The sequence below is a fragment of the Liolophura sinensis genome, chromosome 7 (assembly GCF_032854445.1).
Source record: "Liolophura sinensis isolate JHLJ2023 chromosome 7, CUHK_Ljap_v2, whole genome shotgun sequence".
NCBI lineage: Eukaryota > Metazoa > Mollusca > Polyplacophora > Chitonida > Chitonidae > Liolophura > Liolophura sinensis.
Window position 1 is genome coordinate 22,605,912 of NC_088301.1, and position 20,720 is coordinate 22,626,631.

The 20,720-nt window shown below is 38.3% G+C and overlaps 1 protein-coding gene across 6 annotated transcripts; it reads right to left on the minus strand.

Annotated features, from left to right (window-relative positions):
* Positions 1-5,725: 5,725 nt before the first annotated feature.
* LOC135470039 (tyrosine-protein kinase SRK3-like) lies at positions 5,726-20,461 on the minus strand. 6 transcript variants are annotated; one of them, XM_064748743.1, is made up of 13 exons: positions 20,239-20,461; positions 18,743-18,875; positions 17,709-17,835; positions 16,775-16,973; positions 15,690-15,795; positions 14,585-14,692; positions 13,337-13,428; positions 12,571-12,729; positions 11,339-11,482; positions 10,346-10,602; positions 9,839-10,001; positions 7,518-7,649; positions 5,726-7,089 (listed from the first exon to the last, which is right to left on the minus strand). In XM_064748743.1, exons 3-13 carry the CDS (start codon positions 17,709-17,711, stop codon positions 6,881-6,883), a joined length of 1,572 nt encoding a protein of 523 aa, XP_064604813.1. In that variant the 5' UTR covers positions 17,712-17,835; positions 18,743-18,875; positions 20,239-20,461; the 3' UTR covers positions 5,726-6,880. The 6 variants fall into 6 exon arrangements, with proteins under 6 accessions (XP_064604813.1, XP_064604811.1, XP_064604816.1 ...); XM_064748741.1 differs by having other exon boundaries at positions 18,739-18,875; XM_064748746.1 differs by having other exon boundaries at positions 16,775-16,961; positions 18,739-18,875; positions 20,239-20,460.
* Positions 20,462-20,720: the final 259 nt, after the last annotated feature.

Sequence of the window (20,720 nt, forward strand, 5' to 3'; positions counted from 1 at the left end):
ATATTATACACAGCGCCCCCTACCGGCTCACCAGTGAACTAGGTTTGACAGGGCATACACGCACACGTCCATGTAAATGTACACAAGCCTAAATCCTTGTGCTACATGTGTACGCTTAAGAGCACATACTTTAGTTGCCTTAGTCAAAATTTATCGATCATAATTAGAAACGCTGTATGCTGTGACACAGAGCCAGTTCCATGCAACAGTGTCTCACAGAACACATGGGCCAACATTTATACATTCACAGTCTTATGTTCAACAAAACTTCTTCACACCGTTTTTTTCCATTGTCAGAAAAGAAACTCTGTAGAGTCATAAATTTCAACGCTTGTGGTATTTTGTTTATTTCTGGTAGGTCGTTCCATTTCAAATCATTTATTCACCACAATATTCACAATGTCTTTATGCATGGTGCCCGTTATGAATAAAGACCGAAATAAATACCCGACCAAGGGGCTTACTCCGTCCCACAACTGACTATACCGCAATGGACATGTACAATGTTCTTACTAATGATGAACATATGTTGGTGTTTGTTTAATCCTGAATGTTAATTAGTTAGCTAAATATAACAATAAAGTAGGCCTATGAACTTCATATATAAACTTTATTGAAAGAAATTGAATTGTAGTTAATTAATTTTTAAGGCCTTAATTAATTGGTATCTATAACAGTAACAATAAAAAAGTTTCTGTAGTAAAAGACGTAGAATATTGTGTTCATTCTATAAATGAATGTCCTACATATATGCTCGAAATCAGGAAACGGCAACATTTAATTAAATAGATGTACTAGCATGTGTTAAGATTTAAGCCCCAAAAATGTACAGTTTAAACTCTTTCCTGTTCGTATTGTGTTTTTTTTGTTTGTTTGTTTGTTTGTTTGTTTTCTTTAAGCACTTGCAAGTTATGACCTAAATCATAAGTTGCTAATTGACAAATAATAGTTTAGGAGGACAACTGGCCGAATGAAATAGCAGGTTCGGTTCCAACTTCCCAGGTACAATTTGTGATCCGCACTGTGTTCCAAGGTCGGGGTGGTTAGCTTGCACGCCTTGCAAGGTCCCCCCACCCCACCCCACCCCCACCTCCCACCACCATAGGCCTACAATGCTGGCAGCCGTCGTATAAGTGAAATATTCTTGTGCACGGCGTAAAACACCAATTAACGCCTAGATATCTGGCCACCAATATCAGGCGCGGGTTTATGAAAGCAAAAGAGCCCCCTATGCACTGTCTTGTCCATTCCGCGTGATTTGGCTTAACTGTAATTTTTCTACCTGGCTATGAGTTACAACATTCAACCCTCCAGCCAAAAAGATTGGAACTTAATCCTGCTATTCAGGACAGTCAAATAGAACAGCCTACATTTTACATTCAGATTTGAAAGAGCCACTTCCCTGTTGAGAAAAAAACCTTTTATGTAGGACTACGTATAGTGGTAGCTTCATAGATACCCCTATATTGATCTAAGGCGGCCTGTGCTCACCTCAGATGTATTTACCAAGAATATCCTTTAAAGGCTGCGTATATACATGAAAAGTTTGTTTTGTATTTGTTATTATGCAGTTGACTATGTTGGCTGATAGCGTCCATTTTTTTTTTTTTTTTTTTTTTTTTTATCGCCATTCAATCCGTATACCGGTATCCACACTGCAAAGTATACATCCAAAGTATACGTTCGTTGTACATCACTGCCACCACTTTGCAAAATTTGCACAGAAATCTTGGACAACGCCGAGGTCACTGATGTTACGGTGATGAGGCAAAAAGTGATGTCAGAAAATGCAAAACCTTTTTTTTTTTCACATATACATTCTGTTTACCTAAAGTATTCATTATTTGATTTAAACCAACACGTAAGAGCGATTTTATTGCTGAATGCTGCTTATAAATAGGACAGCGGTGGTGAGGCTAAGGCTAAAAAGCCTATACGTGTGTCGCTCAGGCTTCAAAGGTCAAGCTTACCTAGCGGTGATATAGGGATGAAAAGCCAGCGAACAGAGTGACTCCTGCATGTGCTGTATGGAGCGTAGGGTACGACTGCTGCGATATCGTGTTTCGGGTTTCCCTAAGATAGCGTATATCAGGATCTCGCCATAATTCTATATTAAACGCTGATTTAAAGGGTTATCAAGCGCGTAAAAACAAAGTGAATTTGGCGTTTAGATTTGTTTCTATCCCTCTTCCTTGGCTCAGTCGGTTAGCGCGCTAGCGCAGCGTAATGACGCAGAAGCCTCTCACCAATGCGGTCGCTGTGAGTTCAAGTCCAGCTCATGCTGGCTTCCTCTCCGACCGTAAGTGGGAAGGTCTTACAGCAATGTGCAGATGCGGATGGTCGTGGGGTTCCCCCGTGCTTTGCCAGGTTTCCTCCCACCATAATGCTGGCCGCCGTCGAATAAGTGAATATTCTTGATTACAGCGTAAAACACCAATCAAATCAAAAATCAAAACTATACCTCTTCCGAAATAGCCAAGATTATATTATTTGTTGTCGTGTCTTTTAAGCGGTTTGTTGTGTACATTTTAAATGATCATTACACATAAATATACATATATAGCAACAGCTTGTCTACAAAGATATATGCTAATGCCTCTTATCACATTTATTGCATAGGTTGTATGCATTTATCTTTGTTTGAGATAAAAAAAAACAACAAATGAACCTTTATTGTTTGAGATAAACGATTACCAACTAACTATGTTATACAAAGCTTTTGGCACCTGTATATATGGAGAGAGATAACTTTAATATCAATCACTAGTGATTTATTTAAATCACTAGTGCTTTAATCCCCCAAAGCGTTAATTTTGTCTCGCCGATGTGGTTTTAAGTTAGGACGTGTGTCTGGAACGGCACCGATCATTAATTCCATTCACATAAACTTTTTAAATACAACGTTAAATATCAGGCCCCTGGTCCAGTTCCACAAAGTAATTTTAGAATTCTTGATTTCTTAAGTCAAGGTTTAAATGGACCTACGGTTTAACACCGCCGTAGCGGTGTTTGCTGCGTAACTATGGAGGGCCAAACTAACATTTAATCGAGAATTATCGATATCACTAATTGATTTTTTGATATCGATAAAAGAATTACTGATATTGATAAATATTTATCGATATCAATAAATATTTATCGATATCGATTATTCATTTATTGATATCAATAATTCATTTATCGATATTGATAATTGTGTGCCATTTATCGATATCGATAAATGAATTAGCGATATCGATAAAATTGAATTAGCGATATCGGTAAATGAATTAGCGATATCGATAAATGTACTAGCGATATCGATAAATAGTGTTTCCGGTTTAGTTTCAATGGAAATGACTGTTCCTCCTACGTTGTTACGCTAGATAAAACCGAGGCTTATTTAAGATTATTGGTACATTACATTTAAACTACCTTTGTGTGATCAACCGTTTTCGACATAAAGCTCCATCAGTAAACTCCAGTAACAAGATGAATTTATTTAGTTAGTTAGTTAGTTAGTTAGTTAGTTATTTGTTCAAGAATATTTCACATATACATTTTCGGCCAGCGGATTATTACACATTTACACGAACAGGAAAAATTTCTTTTCTACTGCTAAAACACACTTTTAGTTTATTTCTCTTTCGCTTGGTAAACCAAAAACTGATAATTTACCCTATATTAGACGAAGGACTACACGTACTTTACCTGTAAAGTTAAGTTTTGTTGAGAAATGTGTATCATGGCGCAATGGTGCTGACTGGCTTACCTTTGCTAGTATTACTTTTACGCGGTGTAGGTAAGTCAGTCTCCACGCCGACCATTTCTGTAATGCCTACATATGATGATAATGGTGCAGATCGTAAACGTATACGGGCCTGTACCTCGCCTTGAAGATCGCGGAGTGCCCTGTTCATTGAATTCACAGTGTCTGTTGACAACACTGAGCTTATCCATGTCAAGTTTTCCAAATCCTGGGACCATCTATTGTTTAAGTTATCCAAATTACCAATATTTTGATGCAGTGTTCTTTCACCTCGAGTTATTGTGTTGTTTAGGACACGCAAACTTTACCCCGAGTTAGTAGACTTATCGCCGGGTTAGCCGCCAGTCACAATTTTTCTTTTAAACACCGTTCGGGCAATAACGATTATCTCCCCAGAGTATTATATTCTACCTACATGGTGCGATCAACTCCCATAATCTTGTTTTTCATATTTATTCGGTAATGACAACCCACAAACATTATAAAGTCGTGCTGAATATGCTGTATGCGGTTTCCTTAATTGTAGGCCTACATTTATGCCTGTCATTTTCTCTCGGGTCTATCTACATCCTTAGGCCTACTATATACAGACCTACCCAGATGACCTTGTCATTTTATTTGTCAAAATACATATAAAATAAGCTGATTTCTGTTAGTAGAATCCGTCTTACAAGCACGTATATCAACCATAATGCAGTATGAAAGCTGTTCTTCGGTCTTAAAGCAAGAGGTGATGCCATTTGGGTGACTAACACGGGGATAAAGTCTGCTAACTCGAGGTAAAGTACATTCCCCCAACTTTGTGAACCAATGGGCAAGATGCATTCTAAATAACGCCATTTCTCCGGCAAAAAATATTTAGCACATAAATTTTTGTTTATTTATTTTTTCAAGTATTAACATTTTGATTGCGCAATAAATATATATACGTCAATTTCGTTTTCACAAGGATGCTAACATGTAAAAAGTATCTGTCAGGATGTCGAGTTCGTTGTCAATAACTTGCGAAATCCCCACCGTTTTTATTATTAAGTGAATCGATATATGTTTGTCATAAATTCTAGAAAAACAAAAACAAAAAAAATGGTGATTATTTAGACTCATTTATTTATTGATTCATTGGTTTTTAGGACCCTGCGCAAGAACTTGTCACTTATACAACAGTGTACAGGTTTATGGGTCGAGGAAACCGAAACGCATGCCTGGAGTATTAAACTACCGCCCTTCGTCATGTATACATGCATGTATCTAACAAAATTTGTGACAAAAAGTCGAACTATAACGAGAGTTGGACTCGAACATGCGACCTCACTGATCCAGGATTAGGTCCAAAGCACAGGTAAATTAACCCTACCATTCATATTCTATAATCAATCCAACTGTTTTAGACTTTGTATAACATGAAGAGACACATTAAAAAAAACAACAACAACCAAAAAATACAACTAAAATAGTAAAACGAATTTAACAGAGTTTAAGTCATACCGTATTTAACAGAGAAATATGAGCAGTTTTTACTGTAAAAACAAAAAACACCGTTAATAAACGGTAGAAATATTTTTTCTTTCAAGCTTGAAAGTTTCGGAATGGTAAAGTAGTTCTATGCAATCACACTTAAACATATAAAAATGAGACAATGTGAGATCATGTAAATGTATCATATTCAACCTTGATGAAAGGCTAAGCCTTTCAGAAGTTATATGGCTATTCTATTTTCCGTCCTCCGCACATTCTGCAACTATATTATATAAATTAACTGGAAAGTTAATATATATATATATATATATATATATATATATATATATATATATATATAATATATATATATATATATATATATATATATATATAACTTTCCAGTTATTTATATAATATAGTTGCAGAATGTGCAGAATGTTAAATGTAACTCGCATATTCTTAATTCAACATAAAGGTTCTATTAGACTAACAAGAATATTATGTTGAATATGAACACAGTATTATGTTATAATAGCAGAAAGCAGAATACATTCTAGCATCATTCAGAAACAGGCTTTCTGTAACAGATTAATTTTTGGAGTGCTAGGTTATTTATATTTTTATATAGCAGAAAACTTACGTGGATACATCTTACTGGGTAGATTTTCAGTACAAAAACTGACACTGAAAAATAAGGGGAACACAACCTGAAGTTTGCACGGAGACAGACAAAAATTATTGTTTTTTTGTTGTTGTTGCAGCTGTAAATTGCGCATCTCCCGTAATATAGAACGTTCATTTGCATGATAACTGGAAATTTACACTGACACATCATACGCAAGAGATTATTATGCACACCAAGAATATTTCTGTTCACACCCATTCTCCCATGTTAAGCTCGACATTTAATTTACATACACAAAAATAATAAAAATGTACAAAATGGGACTGAACCAAAGAATATGTACTGGTATAGAATTTGCCCACAACGTATATCTCAGGAATTCGTTCCTTTATACAAACTCGACTTTTGTGACAAAAGAATAAACCACGCCTCCTGCATGGTAACCGATGTACAGATCGCCAGGTTGTCGATCGAGTAACTCTTAGTAAGAATTGCTATGATTTTTCACTAGAGATTTTACTGAAAAAGGCCAACATGCATCGACATGCATCACAGAATGTGCCAAAACCAAATGCAATGGCAATGGTTTGTTTGATCACCCAGGTCTCTGTACGATCTTTGAGATGATACTGTACAGTCAACTTTTGGAACTGTTTGTTTAGTCATCAAGTTCCCTGTATGGTGATTTCGATGATACTATATAATTTTCTTTGAACACTTTTTTTTATTTAGTGGTCAATTTCCCTATACGGTTATAACGGTTATACTGCGTAGTTTCCCTTTGAGCACTTTCAGTTTAGTCATCAATTTCCATAAACGGTTCTTGAGATGATACCGTATATTTTTCTTTGAACACTGTTTAGTCATCCAATACCTAGTACGCTGAATGAGATGATACTGTTCAGTATTGTTTGTTTAGTCATCAATTTCCATAAACGGTTCTTGAGATGATACCGTATATTTTTCTTTGAACGCTGTTTGTTAAGTTATCCAGTTCCTTGTACGTGATTGCGATGATTCTGTATAAATTTTCTTTCAACACTGTTTGTTCAGTCATCAAGTTCCCTGTAGGGTGCTTGAGATGATACCATAAAGTCCTCTAAATAGTCAGTCAGGAATGCAAACGTTGGGCGCCTTTCCGGTTCACGTGCCCAGCATTTAAGCATCAGTTCGTAAACCACATCCGGGCATTCCTCAGTGGGTTTTTCCATTCGGTAGCCCGCTTCCGTCATTTCTAAAGTCTGCTTGCCACCCCAGGCTAAAATGGAATAAATGGAAAAGCATGTATAGATTAATAAATGTGACCTTAATTTGAATATTTTTCCCCAGATGTTAAGGGAAACTGTAAAGAATATCTAATTAAGGACTTCCTTGTGATGTACGATACATTATAGACTTTTATAACGAGATTTGCTGGATGGAGATTAAGAGTGATAATTATAGCAGAGCGGAAGGGCGAGTCCATGTCATCATGCAAAGTGCTGCCACCACTGTAGTATCGTAACACCAGGCATGACACCCCGTCACATTATAGTGGCACCGGGACAAACTCTAAGTGCCAAGCAATGCATCAACAACCACCATTTCAAAAGTCTTTGGTATGGCTCGACCCGGGTTTGATCTCAGGTCTCTCGGCAACGAGGCGGACGCCGAACTATCGAGTAATTAAGAATTAAAACCACCTACTTGGATATGGAATCCGACCAAATGTAACCATCTCATAAATGAGAATGCCAAATGACCACACGTCCGATTTGATACTAAAAGTCCCCTTTAAACCGGCCTCGGGGGACGTCCATTTAACCGGAAACCTCGCATCTGTAAGATAACAATAGTCCATCAAATTAGATTTTGTCCGATTCATTATATATTTACTCAGTTTGTTAACGCAGTGTAGGATTCAGTCTACCGGTACACAGTTCACTATGTATTTATACAGTTCGCTAAGACTATACAGCATACAGTCTACTGGTACGCAGTTCACTATACATTTATACAGTTCGCTAACACTATACAGCATAGTCTACTGGTACGCAGTATATATTTATACAGTTCGCTGACACTATACAGCATAGTCTACTGGTACGCAGTTCACTATATATTTATACAGTTCGCTAACACTATAACTATTCACACAACTCGTTAACACCGAATAACACCTAATATACAGGATTGCGATCTCAGAAAAATGAAAATCTCGAGAATCACAATAAGCTAACGGTTTTAAAGATAAGAGCTTGTAATGTTTGAAGCATTTTTTTTCATTTCATAATATTAATTCCAAGGAGTCAATACTTAGATTTATTTCTAATTTTTACCCACATTCACATACACGTAACTGGACAAGAGTATCCAATGCACAAAGGGTCGATTCCACAAAAGGTCAAAGTCAAAAATTTAAAACTTTACAATGATGTGAAATTTACTACCTAGCTTACTACAAAACTCGCTTTATGGAGTCCGCGACATGGAAGGTATATATAATTAAAAGATAACAGACATGAACGTAAAGTGTCATGAAGTAAAACCATGCACATTACAATGACCAATGGGCTTAGAAGGTGCACCCTTTTACAGACAGCAATGTACATGTGTCATGTCACCTATGAGCGTAGAAGATGCACCCTATTACACACAGCAATGTACATGTGTCATGGAGGAAAGCAATACACATTACAGCACCAATGAGCTTAGGTGCACTCTATTACACACAGCAATGTACATGTGTCATGGAGGAAAGCAATGTACATTACAACACCAAGGTGCACCCTATTACACAAAGCAATGTACATGTACGATGAAGGAAAGCAATGCACACTACAGTCACCCAAAGGTTTGGAAGGCGGGCCCTATTACAGATAGGATGTATCACTCACAAAAGCAATGTCCACTGCTAAACTGGAAGAGAGTCACTGTATGAGAAGAGAAGATGTAACTTAATACAGGCATGCAGTAAGGTGTATGTTGTTAAAGATAGGAGCGCGTCCTTCAGGAACGTGCACACCATAGCACCGATCAACAATGAGTTCGGAGGGTGTACCCTTTAACACGCAAAAATGTGTATCCTGTTACAGGCAAAAAGTGTACATGTACTATGTGTATGTATGATGTGTAACAAACAGACAGGAATGTGTGCCCTATTAAAGACAGGAATGAGTGCCCTATTATAGACAGGAATATGTGCCCTATTACAGACAGGAATGTGTGCACTATTATAGACAGGAATGTGTGCCCTATTACAGACAGGAATGTGTGCGCTATTACTAATAGCACTGTTTTTTCTATTACAGACAGGAATGCATATCCCATTACGGTCAATAATGTATAAAATGTGCACACTACACATAAAGGTGTGCCCTTCAAAAAACACAATGGTGGATCATGTTAGAGACACAAACATGTGCTATATAACACATAAGACTGTATTAAACACGAATGTGTACCCTATGAAAGTGTTAGACAAGAAATTCTAAGTTATGTTATTAGAAGTAGGAATGTATGCCATGCTGCAGACAGAGAGGTATTTGACAAGGCGGTGTAAGCTATCCTATTACAGAAAGGACACTCTATTACAGACGAAAATATATGCCCTCTTACAGACAAGAAGGTGTTAGACAAGAAGGTGTAGGCTATCCTATTACAGAAAGGATGCTCTATTACAGACGAAAATATGTGCCCTCTTACAGACAAGAAGGTGTTCGACAAGAAGGTGTAGGCTATCCTATTACAGAAAGGATGCTCTATTACAAACGAAAATATGTGCCCTCTTACAGACAAGAAGGTGTTAGACAAGAAGGTGTAGGCTATCCTATCAGGAAATGTATCAAGCTGGAAACCAAGGCACACATGGGCATCGGAGCATCAGGGTCGCCGATGAGGTTTACAGAGGTGTAATTCACTACAGACATGAAACAGTGCACAGTGACACTCCAGGTTCTATCCCAGATTCTGGAAAATGTACCTAATTTATAGATACACAGCCAGGAATTTTAGTTTCATTTGCATACCTCCTGACATTAAATAGACGTCGTTTGTTGCCTTGCTCACCAATCGGCTTAAGCCAAAGTCTGCCACCTTCACCTCGTTGTTTAAACCCACCAAAATATTGGCAGCTCTTAAGTCTCTGTGGATGTAGTTATGGGACTCTAAGTACGACATTCCGGATGCAACCTTTTCAAAACACACGAATGAGGAAAATGTTGTACATAGATATATATACTGAAGACCAATCAGGAAAAACCGTCCTTATTGACATATCAGAATACAGGGGCCTCCGTGGCCAAGTGGAGCACTTGGCCACGTTCGGAAGGTCGGGCAGCAATAATAAAATAAAATACGTTATTTGTTCTTTGAGTGCAATGTTCCCATAATAAATAAATATACATACGCATTCTTAATCTAAAACACTATCTATTCCTCCTCAATTCGCATCAGTTTTACATGAATTCCTTCGTGCCTTATGAAATATCAGCTTACAAAATATGACTGATTTGATGATTGACTCGATGACTTACTTGCGCAGCCATATCAATCAGATGTACTAAGTCCGTATCCTTCCCAGGTCCGGATTTTAAATAGGTTAACAGATCGCCCCCAACCATCAGTTCTGTGATGATGTACAAGGGCTCCCCGATTGTACATACTCCCATCAACTGTACAAGCTTCGGGTGTCGCAACTCATGCATTATTTTAGCCTCGCGCAAAAAATGTTTCTTCGACATTTTCCCTTCCTTCAAAGACTTGATCGCCACGTCTTGGGTTTTCAATTTTCCTGCACACAGAAACAATTCCAGGTACAAGTTAAGATACTCTGCTAAAGCTGAAATGCTGTATATAACTTTCACAAGGTCAAATCCAACATTTTGGTCGTGGTGGAGGAGGAAATGCACACTCGTATGGATCTAAACGAAAAAAAACAGCAGTCGCGAACGTGGAACGTGCGCACCCGCGACTCGTACACTGCGCACAAGAACGGTGGGGAAAAAAAGATGGCACATGTACGTTGCAAATTTCTACATGCACCGTGCATGACAGGCGACTGAAATGGGGCTGATATATTTTGAAAGGTAATTATTTGAGCTATTCTAACCTAACATACAGTGAATATTCGATTGCAATTGCGCTGATCAATCTTGTTGCCAAATAATCATTGGTATATACTCCCTTTAAGCACCAATAAGATAAATTCAAGTGAATGATAATAAAATCTAATTGCACTGGGTTATGAAAACATCGATGAGGACATCGTGCGATTTGTACTGCCCTCATACGACGGGAGTTTGAGGCGAGGGTACCGTTCGAGCCAACGGTTACTGTGCTCGCCCTCTCGCCTCGTTCCTCCATACTGGGTCGTTAAGCATATCTTGCATGGGTTGGAACTGTATACCACAGTTGCTCTATAGTCTGTAATAAAATATACGATTTCTCTCAACATAGCGCCACGTATTTTGGTAAAGAGACGTTTTTAAACCTTGACATAAACATGAAATTAAACATAACCCACATACCTTCATAGACTCGTCCGAAGAAACCTCCTCCGAGCTCTTTGGTAATTATCACAGATTCCCTCGGTACTTCCATTTCTCGAAAAGGGATGATAGGTTTTTGTTTGGGATAAGGATTTGTGAGGAGACAGCAAAGGCCTCCAGCCGCTTGAAAATGTACAAACATGCAAATAAACTAAATTGTTACAATACTATACAGCATGGTATTTCATTTTTGATTAAAGTCCCGGACTGACCAGTGAGTATTTCTTATCCATGCCACACTTATCATATAACATATACTTCCGCAGAGCCGTACAGCAATACACTCTAAAAACTAATCTGTTAGACTGAAAGAATGCTATACTAGTAGTTTTTCCATAGTAGCAAAATAGATTATATTACTGCTACAGACTATTATATCATATACGGCAGATTTGTAATTGGGTACATGGGGTATTATGTTGTCCACCACAGAATTATTATGTTGTAGTAACATAATCTATTCTGGCATCCCTCAAAAGACATAGAATTACTTTAAATTTTACAGATGACTTTTTACAGTGTATAGGTCTAATTCTCACTATTGACGTAGTTTCTGAAACCACAAACACACATCATCTGCATTATTGCCATTTATTCCGGAGATACGTTTGAAATGGTAGCTCTATTGATAGGACATCTTTGCAACATCATGACTGATAGCTTAAAGCTCGATACTCTTAAAAAGTGTTTTTCTTGCGAACCTGCTTTTATAGATATTGACCTTCTAGGCAAAGGTCTTGAAGTAATACTCTTCATCAATATATCTGTACAAATCAACCTTTAAGCTATAAGAGTCTTTAATATCGGATCTTTTGAGCTATCAATAGGGGCTACGAACCAGTTATACAGTATTTGGAAAGGAAAGTTAAGAAGAAAGTCTATGGAAAGCGTAATTGTTTCCGGATACAACATGCTGTTTTGTTTGTTTTAAATATTTATTAGTTCATTGGTTTTTTCTGCCGTATCCAAGAATATCTCACTTATACCACCGCATCAGCATTATGGTGGGAGGAAACGTATTAAAAATTGGTATAAGTTTTATTTATTATTTATTTTACTGGCGTTTTTGATGTCGTACTCAAGAATATTTCACTTTTTCGACAGCGGCCAACATTACGGTGGGAAGAAAGTCCTGGGGAAACCCACGATCATCTGTCGATTGCCAAAAAATAGGCAGATCTTTAATCTGTTAAATTGTTCATACGAATTACCTTGGTAGTGGGCGATGAGTTTGGATAACTCATCAAAGCAGTATTTAGGGCTGATCCAAAACCCATCAGTGTCCGTTCGCCTTATCTTGAAATGTTTAATATCCGCTTTTCCGTTTGTTTTATTGGTATCTCTAACTGACAGGGCATACATATTTTCTTCTGCAACATTAAAAAAAATATAAGTATATATTAAAAATATAATTATAATTATAAAAAAAATATAGGTTGAAGAGCAAGAGAAACAATATGCACGTTAATTTTTTTCATGTATTTTTCTGCGTTGCGCATGTACTTCATGCTAAATGATATAATAATTTATCATAAAAAATATTTCTCTTTCATATCTGAATGTGATAATTTCAGTTTGCTTAGACATTTTCAAATACACGAAAAGGTGATATCTAAATGATTAAATACGATCGAATTTAACATGCATGGTTGCATGTAGTTGAGTCGCGTCCATCCATTGCCACAGTATGACAGACACAATAACTACTTCATGCCATCAGTTTGCCTTATTTCTTTCTTTCTTTCTTTCTTTATTTATTTATTTATTTGATTTCAGTTTTACGCTCTGTTCAAGAATATTTCCCTTATACGTCAACCAGCATTATGGTAGGAACATACCGGGCAGAGCCCGGGGAAAGCCGCGACCATCTATAGGTTGCTGTAAGACCTCCCCTCGATCGGAGAGGAAGCCACCAATAAATAAATAAATAAATAAATAAAGCATTTACATTTCTGTTCAGTTCTTGGGTAAACTTACCTTTGGTGTAGCGAACCATGAATGTTCCTCGCCTTAAGCCTTCTGCCAGGAGGATTCTCTCGCATTGACCCCTTTGTACGGCAGCAAACCATCTGGTGGCGAACAAGGACACGGTAGGTCATGTTGGTGGATATCACTTAGAAATTGTATTAGACAGCAGTACTATCGTTGATTCCCACTTTCTGCTTTTTGCAAAGAACCTAGTCCTGGAAACTGGCAGAGACCACTTAGGCCTACGTGTCACTTGCATGTCAACGCAGACTAAATGGTTGCCATTTTGACGTTGTCTAAAGTGTGCTATTCCCAAATAGGTATATCCAAGGTATCTGTATTACTGTATTAATATGGTCATGCTTTGGTTTGATTGACAGGGGGTTAACGTCATTATTTACATGATGGATTTCATAGGTTCAGGAACCCAGATTGCCTTGATTTTTTAATCCACCAGCTTTTAGTAAGCATGTGTCTGACCTTCCAAAATGTGGCCCACAGATTGTCACTCGATCGCTGACCGAGGGCATTGCGTATGCCGCGTAGGTGGCAAGCAAGTAACGTGAAACAAACATCATGTAAGGCGACCTAAAGGGTTCACTGGCACCATTATCACGAAAGCAGCAAAATTGCTACCATTAGCACGAAAGCAGAGGAAGCATCGTGATCTCGAAAACTCGCTGTCCTACACTGGAACCACACTCACCTGAGCGTTTGAATGTAAAGGGAATGATAAAAAAATGCGAAAAAAAAATTATTATGTAAAATACCATACTTTTATATGTTTTCTGTTTTAAACACGGAACTTAAATGTGTTTACATATTTGAGTTCCATGGCTGGTTTAAAACGCTTTTCATGGTAAATTGTGCTATAAGAGACATGTTTAACTTAGAATAAACTCCTGAACGAAACCAAATGTCACTATAGTGTCCAAACCTCAAAGGTTATGTGTGACCAGAAGGCGAAAAACACAGTGTGAAGTAGCCGCACTTGACTGGGTAATTTATAGGTCATATTGTTGTCATTCATGGTAAAACCACAACCATCAGCAGATGTCTTGCAGTCTTTCTCACGTGCGACCGCAAAGGAAGCAACATGAGATCGACTTGAACATTGGTGAGAAGGTGCTGAGACATTGTGCTGCGATAGCACCTTAACACTCAGCCACGGAGCCCCTACCACCTTCTTTCCAGTAAATACAACACATTTCCAGGACATCTCCAGATGTATACATTATATCATAAAAGTAGACTAACTCTTGGGATTCTGTGTTGTCGACGTTTTCGGTCACGTAGTTGCTGGGTATATAGCCAACTTGAGTTGAGTTCTTGTGACGTCCCAGCCACCAATCGCCGGCTATGTCGCTGAAAACATATCAATGGATATTTATGTATTTCAACGGTAAATTGTTTCTGTAATATAGCAAATTTGGTATAGTCTGTTCCTTTTAGCCAGTCGCCTATATTTTACTCTACCTGCAAAATCAGTCACACTCCAAAATGACCTTTAGTCAGTGACAACTGACAAGTTCTACACATATATATGTTGGAGGTTCATATTCTAGCGAAGAAAACGAAGCTAGAACGCTTTTTGCTAATTTATAATGTCCATAAGCCTTATTTCGACACCAAGATTATTTTTTTTATTACAGAATTTCATGACGTACCACTGTAAAAATCACTCTGCTGTTATATCATGTACTACAAGATATTTATTTATTTATTTGATTGGTGTTTTACGCCGTACTCAAGGATATTTCACTTATACGACGGCGGCCGGCATTATGGTGGGAGGAAACCGGGCAGAGCCCCCGTGGAAATCCACGACCATCCGCAGGTTATTGAAAGACCTTCCCACTTACGGCCGGAGAGGAAGCCAGCATGAGCTGGACTTGAACTCAGCGACCGCACTACAAGATATAAAATATAATTCGTTTATACACACTGGACTCCGCGGTATGTCACTTGGTTTTGAATAATTACGACGTCACCCGGGGCAATGGGTTCTTGCCGAAGAAACTGAGCTTAGCTTGTAGTTTAAATTTACGAATGAGAAAAAGTGTTCTAACATTTTCTTTGCAAGGATATAAACTTTCAACATTTCGACGTGAAGAGCTTGTGTCTCTGACTAAAAGCAATTTTTGGGCAGGGTGTGACTGATTTTACAGAGAGCTGAATGCAGGCAACTGGCTAAAAGAAATAGACTATAGTGCTGCATATGGAGCCTATCACGTGTCAGGTAAAAGGTTGCAATATCATTTAACACCAACCAGTAATTCCACAACTCTAATGTTATCAAACGATTGAAGTGCAATCTCTCTAAGATTACATTTTAAAAAATACATGCATGGTGTGTTTTTACCTGCCGTTGAAGATTTCTAAGCGGTCTCCTTTACGAAATGCAAGATCGTCTTCGCTCAGACCGTTAAAGTCGTATAGTGCCACGACCACCATTTTCACTTCACGTGCTGAAAATATCATTTATTTCTTTGTTTATTTTACGTCTAGTCATGTCATAGTTTATTTACTACACAAAGTGAGCTTTGGATATAGATGAATGGATGTCCAGAGGAAGCCATACATGAAAAACAGTTTTTGTTGAGATTTCTTCCATCTATATCTATAGACATAACAGCCAGTGGCTTACATTCGGCGTAAAACGCAGACCAAATCAATACTATGCCTTATCGTCTGTTTTCACTTCCAGTTACATAACTTAAGACATCAGCAATCCAAAATATCTAACCACATATAGGTAAACTATAAATATGTAAACTTGACAATACAAAAGACTAAAGCACGGCGAGTAAAACCAGAACAGTGACGAGTGTGTGCTATTTGGCTAATGGTCACAAGTGACCGCTGAAATCAGTTTACCTATAGGGTTTTATTCATAACTGGTCATGTATACACTTAAACTGTAGAACTTACACCTGTCATTTCGCTGGAGTGGAATTACACGTAGGTAAAAATGCAGTAATGTTAATTGCAATTTAATATATGTCACATAAGCCACACACGTCACATATTCACAGTTTCAGAATTACTCAGCGCGCAAGATTCATCACATTTAATAAACAATTTACACGACCTCAGGCCGTTAAGGAAATCCATCAGATGCTTTAAGATTTCCAAAACAACTACATAGTTGAGGCTAAACTCATTATTTTTTAATGTGTGTACATTTTACTGTTAAATAAAACAACCAAATACATAAAAAAATATAAATAAATGCATAATGGCTAAATAGCTTCTGGAAACTATATCCATGCTACAATTTGATGAGTCACATGAGCTTCGGATCAGAGACAATTACGGAGAATTTTTTCCGAAAATAGGTGGGCTCGATTTAATACGGAAGAAATTTTGAGAAAATGATATCTGATTTGGATCATATAGCAATATTCAGCACACAGGCACAAACGTCACTTTTGTTATTTGACTTACAGTCCTGTTTTGGAGATGGAGGCGGTGGTGGTAATGGACGACTTGAGGGGGAATCGCCGGTATTTCCACCTGGGTCTGTATCTTCAGGTGTTGGTGTAAGATACTCGTCTGGTCGTTTAGGTGACGCTTGAATACACCCCATAATGATTTGCTGTTGGGACTCTATGTTAAATAGTCTCTCCTCATACTGGAAAATAAACTAATATATTAGGTTAACCATAACGTGAAAACATCATCGCCAATGCTTGGCTTTTTAAAAATAATTCAACTGCATTTTCATACATTTTAGCTTCACTATAAGGCTTGATTTTTATATGTTTACTTATTTAACGTTGATCAACAGTATGGTGAGAGGAAACCGGGCAGATCTTGATGGGGGGTGGGGGTGGGGTGCGGGTTGCAGGCAGACTCACGACCATCCGAAAGTTACTGATTTTGAAGAAAAAATCCAGTTTATGACAAGGAGCAATTGTCCATACTTAAACTGAGCCATCTTTATCCTTGGTATATTTGAGCCTATATTTTCTTTTTAAAGTGATATCAGTGGAATATGAGCTTTTAAAGAAAAAAATGAAAAAGGCGTTTTGGATCTGAAGTTTGAATATCAGTTCTCAGTGTGTTCTTGCAAAGAAAAATGGAGGAAGGAAGTGAACGGGATAGAAGGCTCATATTTATTACGAGTCGTCTTTTGTCCGTGTATCAATTTGCGGGGTACAATTCCGATGCATTTTGATTTATTATTTAGTTTGTATAGTACAAATATGTGAGCCCAGATTTGAAAGTGTATCTTCTTCCTGTTACGTTTTGAGCATAAAGACCCAAGACTATAAAGACCTGGTAAAACACGGCTCCTCTCCCCCAATACCCCCACCTCCACCCAACATACACGAAATAAAATATTAATTCGCTTCAGTTTAGTTTGAACGTAGCTTACCATGTAGCATACTAGTTACATTCGTTGATCGATGAAAAATGATATGATGTTGAACTCCATGTTTACTCCATATAACATCTTGCGGCTAAACCCAGGCTTGGTAATTCTGTGTGACGTCAGTATATGTCTGAAAGAAAGACGTTATGAGCAAATAAAAGTCTCAGACAAGAAATACATTAACTCCTGTAGAACATCTAGTCAGTCCGTGGTTTCCCAAGTGGACTACCCTTAAGGACCTTGTTACAGGGAGATTAGCAAGCGTCACTGAAAGAGACAGTAATGTGAGACGTGTAGAAAAATGATGATAATTTCAACTAACCGTCTTTATTACCTTTAAAGCAAGTTAATAAGATCCAGAGACGGGATCACTTCGCTCGTTATGGTCAGCAAGTATTTTGAGAGACAACTTCATGCTATAAGCACCGGCCCCGATAGCACAGTTGGTAGAGCGCCCGCTTCGGAGCTGGTAGATCCAGGATCAATCCTTGATCGGGTCACACCTAAGACTTTAAAAGAGGAAGTTGTAACTTCCTCGCTTGGCGTTCAGCATGAAGGGGATAGTGCAACGACTGGTTGACCCGTATCAGTATAATGGCTCGAGCGGGGCGGCTTACTTGCCTTCTGTAAGTCGCCTCAGTGAAGCAGCACTAAATAAAAGAGCGGTGGAAATCCGTCCTGCAACAAGGAGGCACATTACACGTACATGCACCCTAATGATTCCTTCGTCGTCATATGACTGAAAAATTGTTGAGTACGACGTTAAACCCCAAGCACTCACTCACTCACTCACTCATGCTATAAGCAGCCAGGCATATTTAGGCTGTGTCTAAACCCAAGATGAATCTAATTTTAATCATATAATAACTTGACACATAGGCCCATTGGCTCTCATATACTGGTTTGACTCATATATGAGCCTACTAACTTGATTCATGCACTGATTTGGATCATACGCATGCTGATTCGACCCATGCACTGACTGGACTCATGCCTACTGACTCATTTACTGATTTTACTTGTATAGGCTTACTGACTCGACTCGTGTGTTGACCAGACCCCTCTACTGCCTTGACTCGTTTTCTGACTTGACCCATCGACTTGATCTGTCCTGACTTGACCCCAGTATCGAGATGACTTGCTTCTACCCACACGAATCAAGTAAGCTAACTAAAAATATGACCCAATGGTTAATGATTACGATACAAAGTAAATTAAAATACATACATATGACCAATAACATATGCACATGATCGATTTATGAGTTAGCCAGAATGGAAGATTTTATTACATCATATACTATTTTAATACTGTTCTCTATACTATACTTTTCATACTATACTCTTTTTTTGTACTATAACTGATAAACAATGAGTTACATTTCTGTAACATTGCTGGGAAACTTCAAGTGGGCGGTTTGATAACAGCCTTGTAAGCAATTTAGAATACCAAATTGAATACGTCCATATCATAGGGATTATATCATTTATAGGGAGTATTGAATCAAAGTATAGCTGTAGTGATTATTACATTACGGGTTTAGAAAGCTGTAAATTACTGACAACTTCATGTGGACATATCGATTAGGGTTCTTGCTGGCATGGAACAACGTTAATACATATGGCTGGAAACGGGTCTTGTCCGAGAGCTCCAGGTGCTCATCTCAGTCAAAAAACACACAAAGTACAGGTTCAATCCTGCCCAAGGACAGGAAATTTGTACATTCACTTGGTCTCGGTGTTCGAGGAGTCCTGATGACAGTAAGCGGTCGACGACGCTGTTATAACTGTTTGAAGTGGTCTCCGTGGCCCAGGTGGTTTGCACAATGGCCCAAGAACCTCTCAACAATGCGGTCGCAGTGAGTTCATGCCCGGCTCATGCCTCTCCTCTGACAGCAACCTGCGGATGGTTTCTTGCCCAGTTTCTACCCACCATAATGCTGTATCGACCATATGTGTCTTTCGATCACTCTTCCATACTCCTGACAGTAGTGCTTTTAGCAACTCCAAGTTTCCGACACACTCCCATACTCCTCACAGATGAGCTCTATGTACCCAGCCGTGTGATAACATGAGTGTCACGTATGATGGCACAAAGTGTCGCGCCAGTGTGATATACTACATATCTAACACATCAGCTTTAGCGTGGTAAATATTAGCAATGGACATGGTAGCCTATAATCAGATCACGCTTCTTGCATACGTCATCTGCACAACTTTCACAGTACGTGAGAAGGAGTGACGTCAACACGTCAAAACAAGACCCACTTGCAAATCAACAGTATGTCGTTCCTGTCAATACTCCAGTGTATGAATGTATTCCAAGATTTCATGGCCTTTCTTATTAAGTTATAGACAACACCGTATAATGATAATACATACATTTGCTTTCAGCGAGAACGATCATTTCCCTAGGTGGTGGGGAAGGAGTTCAGAAACTCACCTTAAGCTGACAATCTAGTCTACATTGAATACATTGCAAGTTTAAAGGTACGTTATTCACCTGAAAATTAAGCCACCACAATATGTCTTACCAGTGTAAATCTTTACACACAGCTCTGGCTTTTTGGTGTTCCAGATCTTTTCAGTCTTCTCCGTTCGAACGCTCTAGTCCCTAGACAGACATATATGCTTACGTACCAGTACTTAATATGACAGATGCATACAGCCTTAGTTGTATACAACCCGGAAGAAAAAAAAATTCAGACACATGAGTCGTACTGTGGCTATTATATGAAGGTCGGGCCGTCTTATGTGTCCTATAGGCAAATATATACCTAGGCTTTTAGGTCTGCTCAGTTGGTTAGCTGTGTAAAGAGATTCCGCCATATACACGCATGTGCAGATCTAACTACAAAACAGCCAATAAAACATTAAACAATCCACCAACACGTTGGTAAAACAATTAAATCATCAAGCAATGAATGATTCAGAGATAGATTTAAAGATTAAATGAAATAAACAGATGATGGATGAGTTTTGCTTCTCTCCCGTCGTACGAGGGAAGATCTGTCAG

What these genes read in the sequence shown, in the direction of transcription:
- LOC135470039 (XM_064748742.1), bottom strand. An exon ending in CATGGTTCGCTACACCAAAG is followed by an intron (nt 12,730 to 13,336) that starts GTAAGTTTACCC and finishes TTAATGTTGCAG; the next exon opens with AAGAAAATATGTATGCCCTG. An exon ending in CTTCGGACGAGTCTATGAAG is followed by an intron (nt 10,603 to 11,338) that starts GTATGTGGGTTA and finishes TTCTGTGTGCAG; the next exon opens with GAAAATTGAAAACCCAAGAC.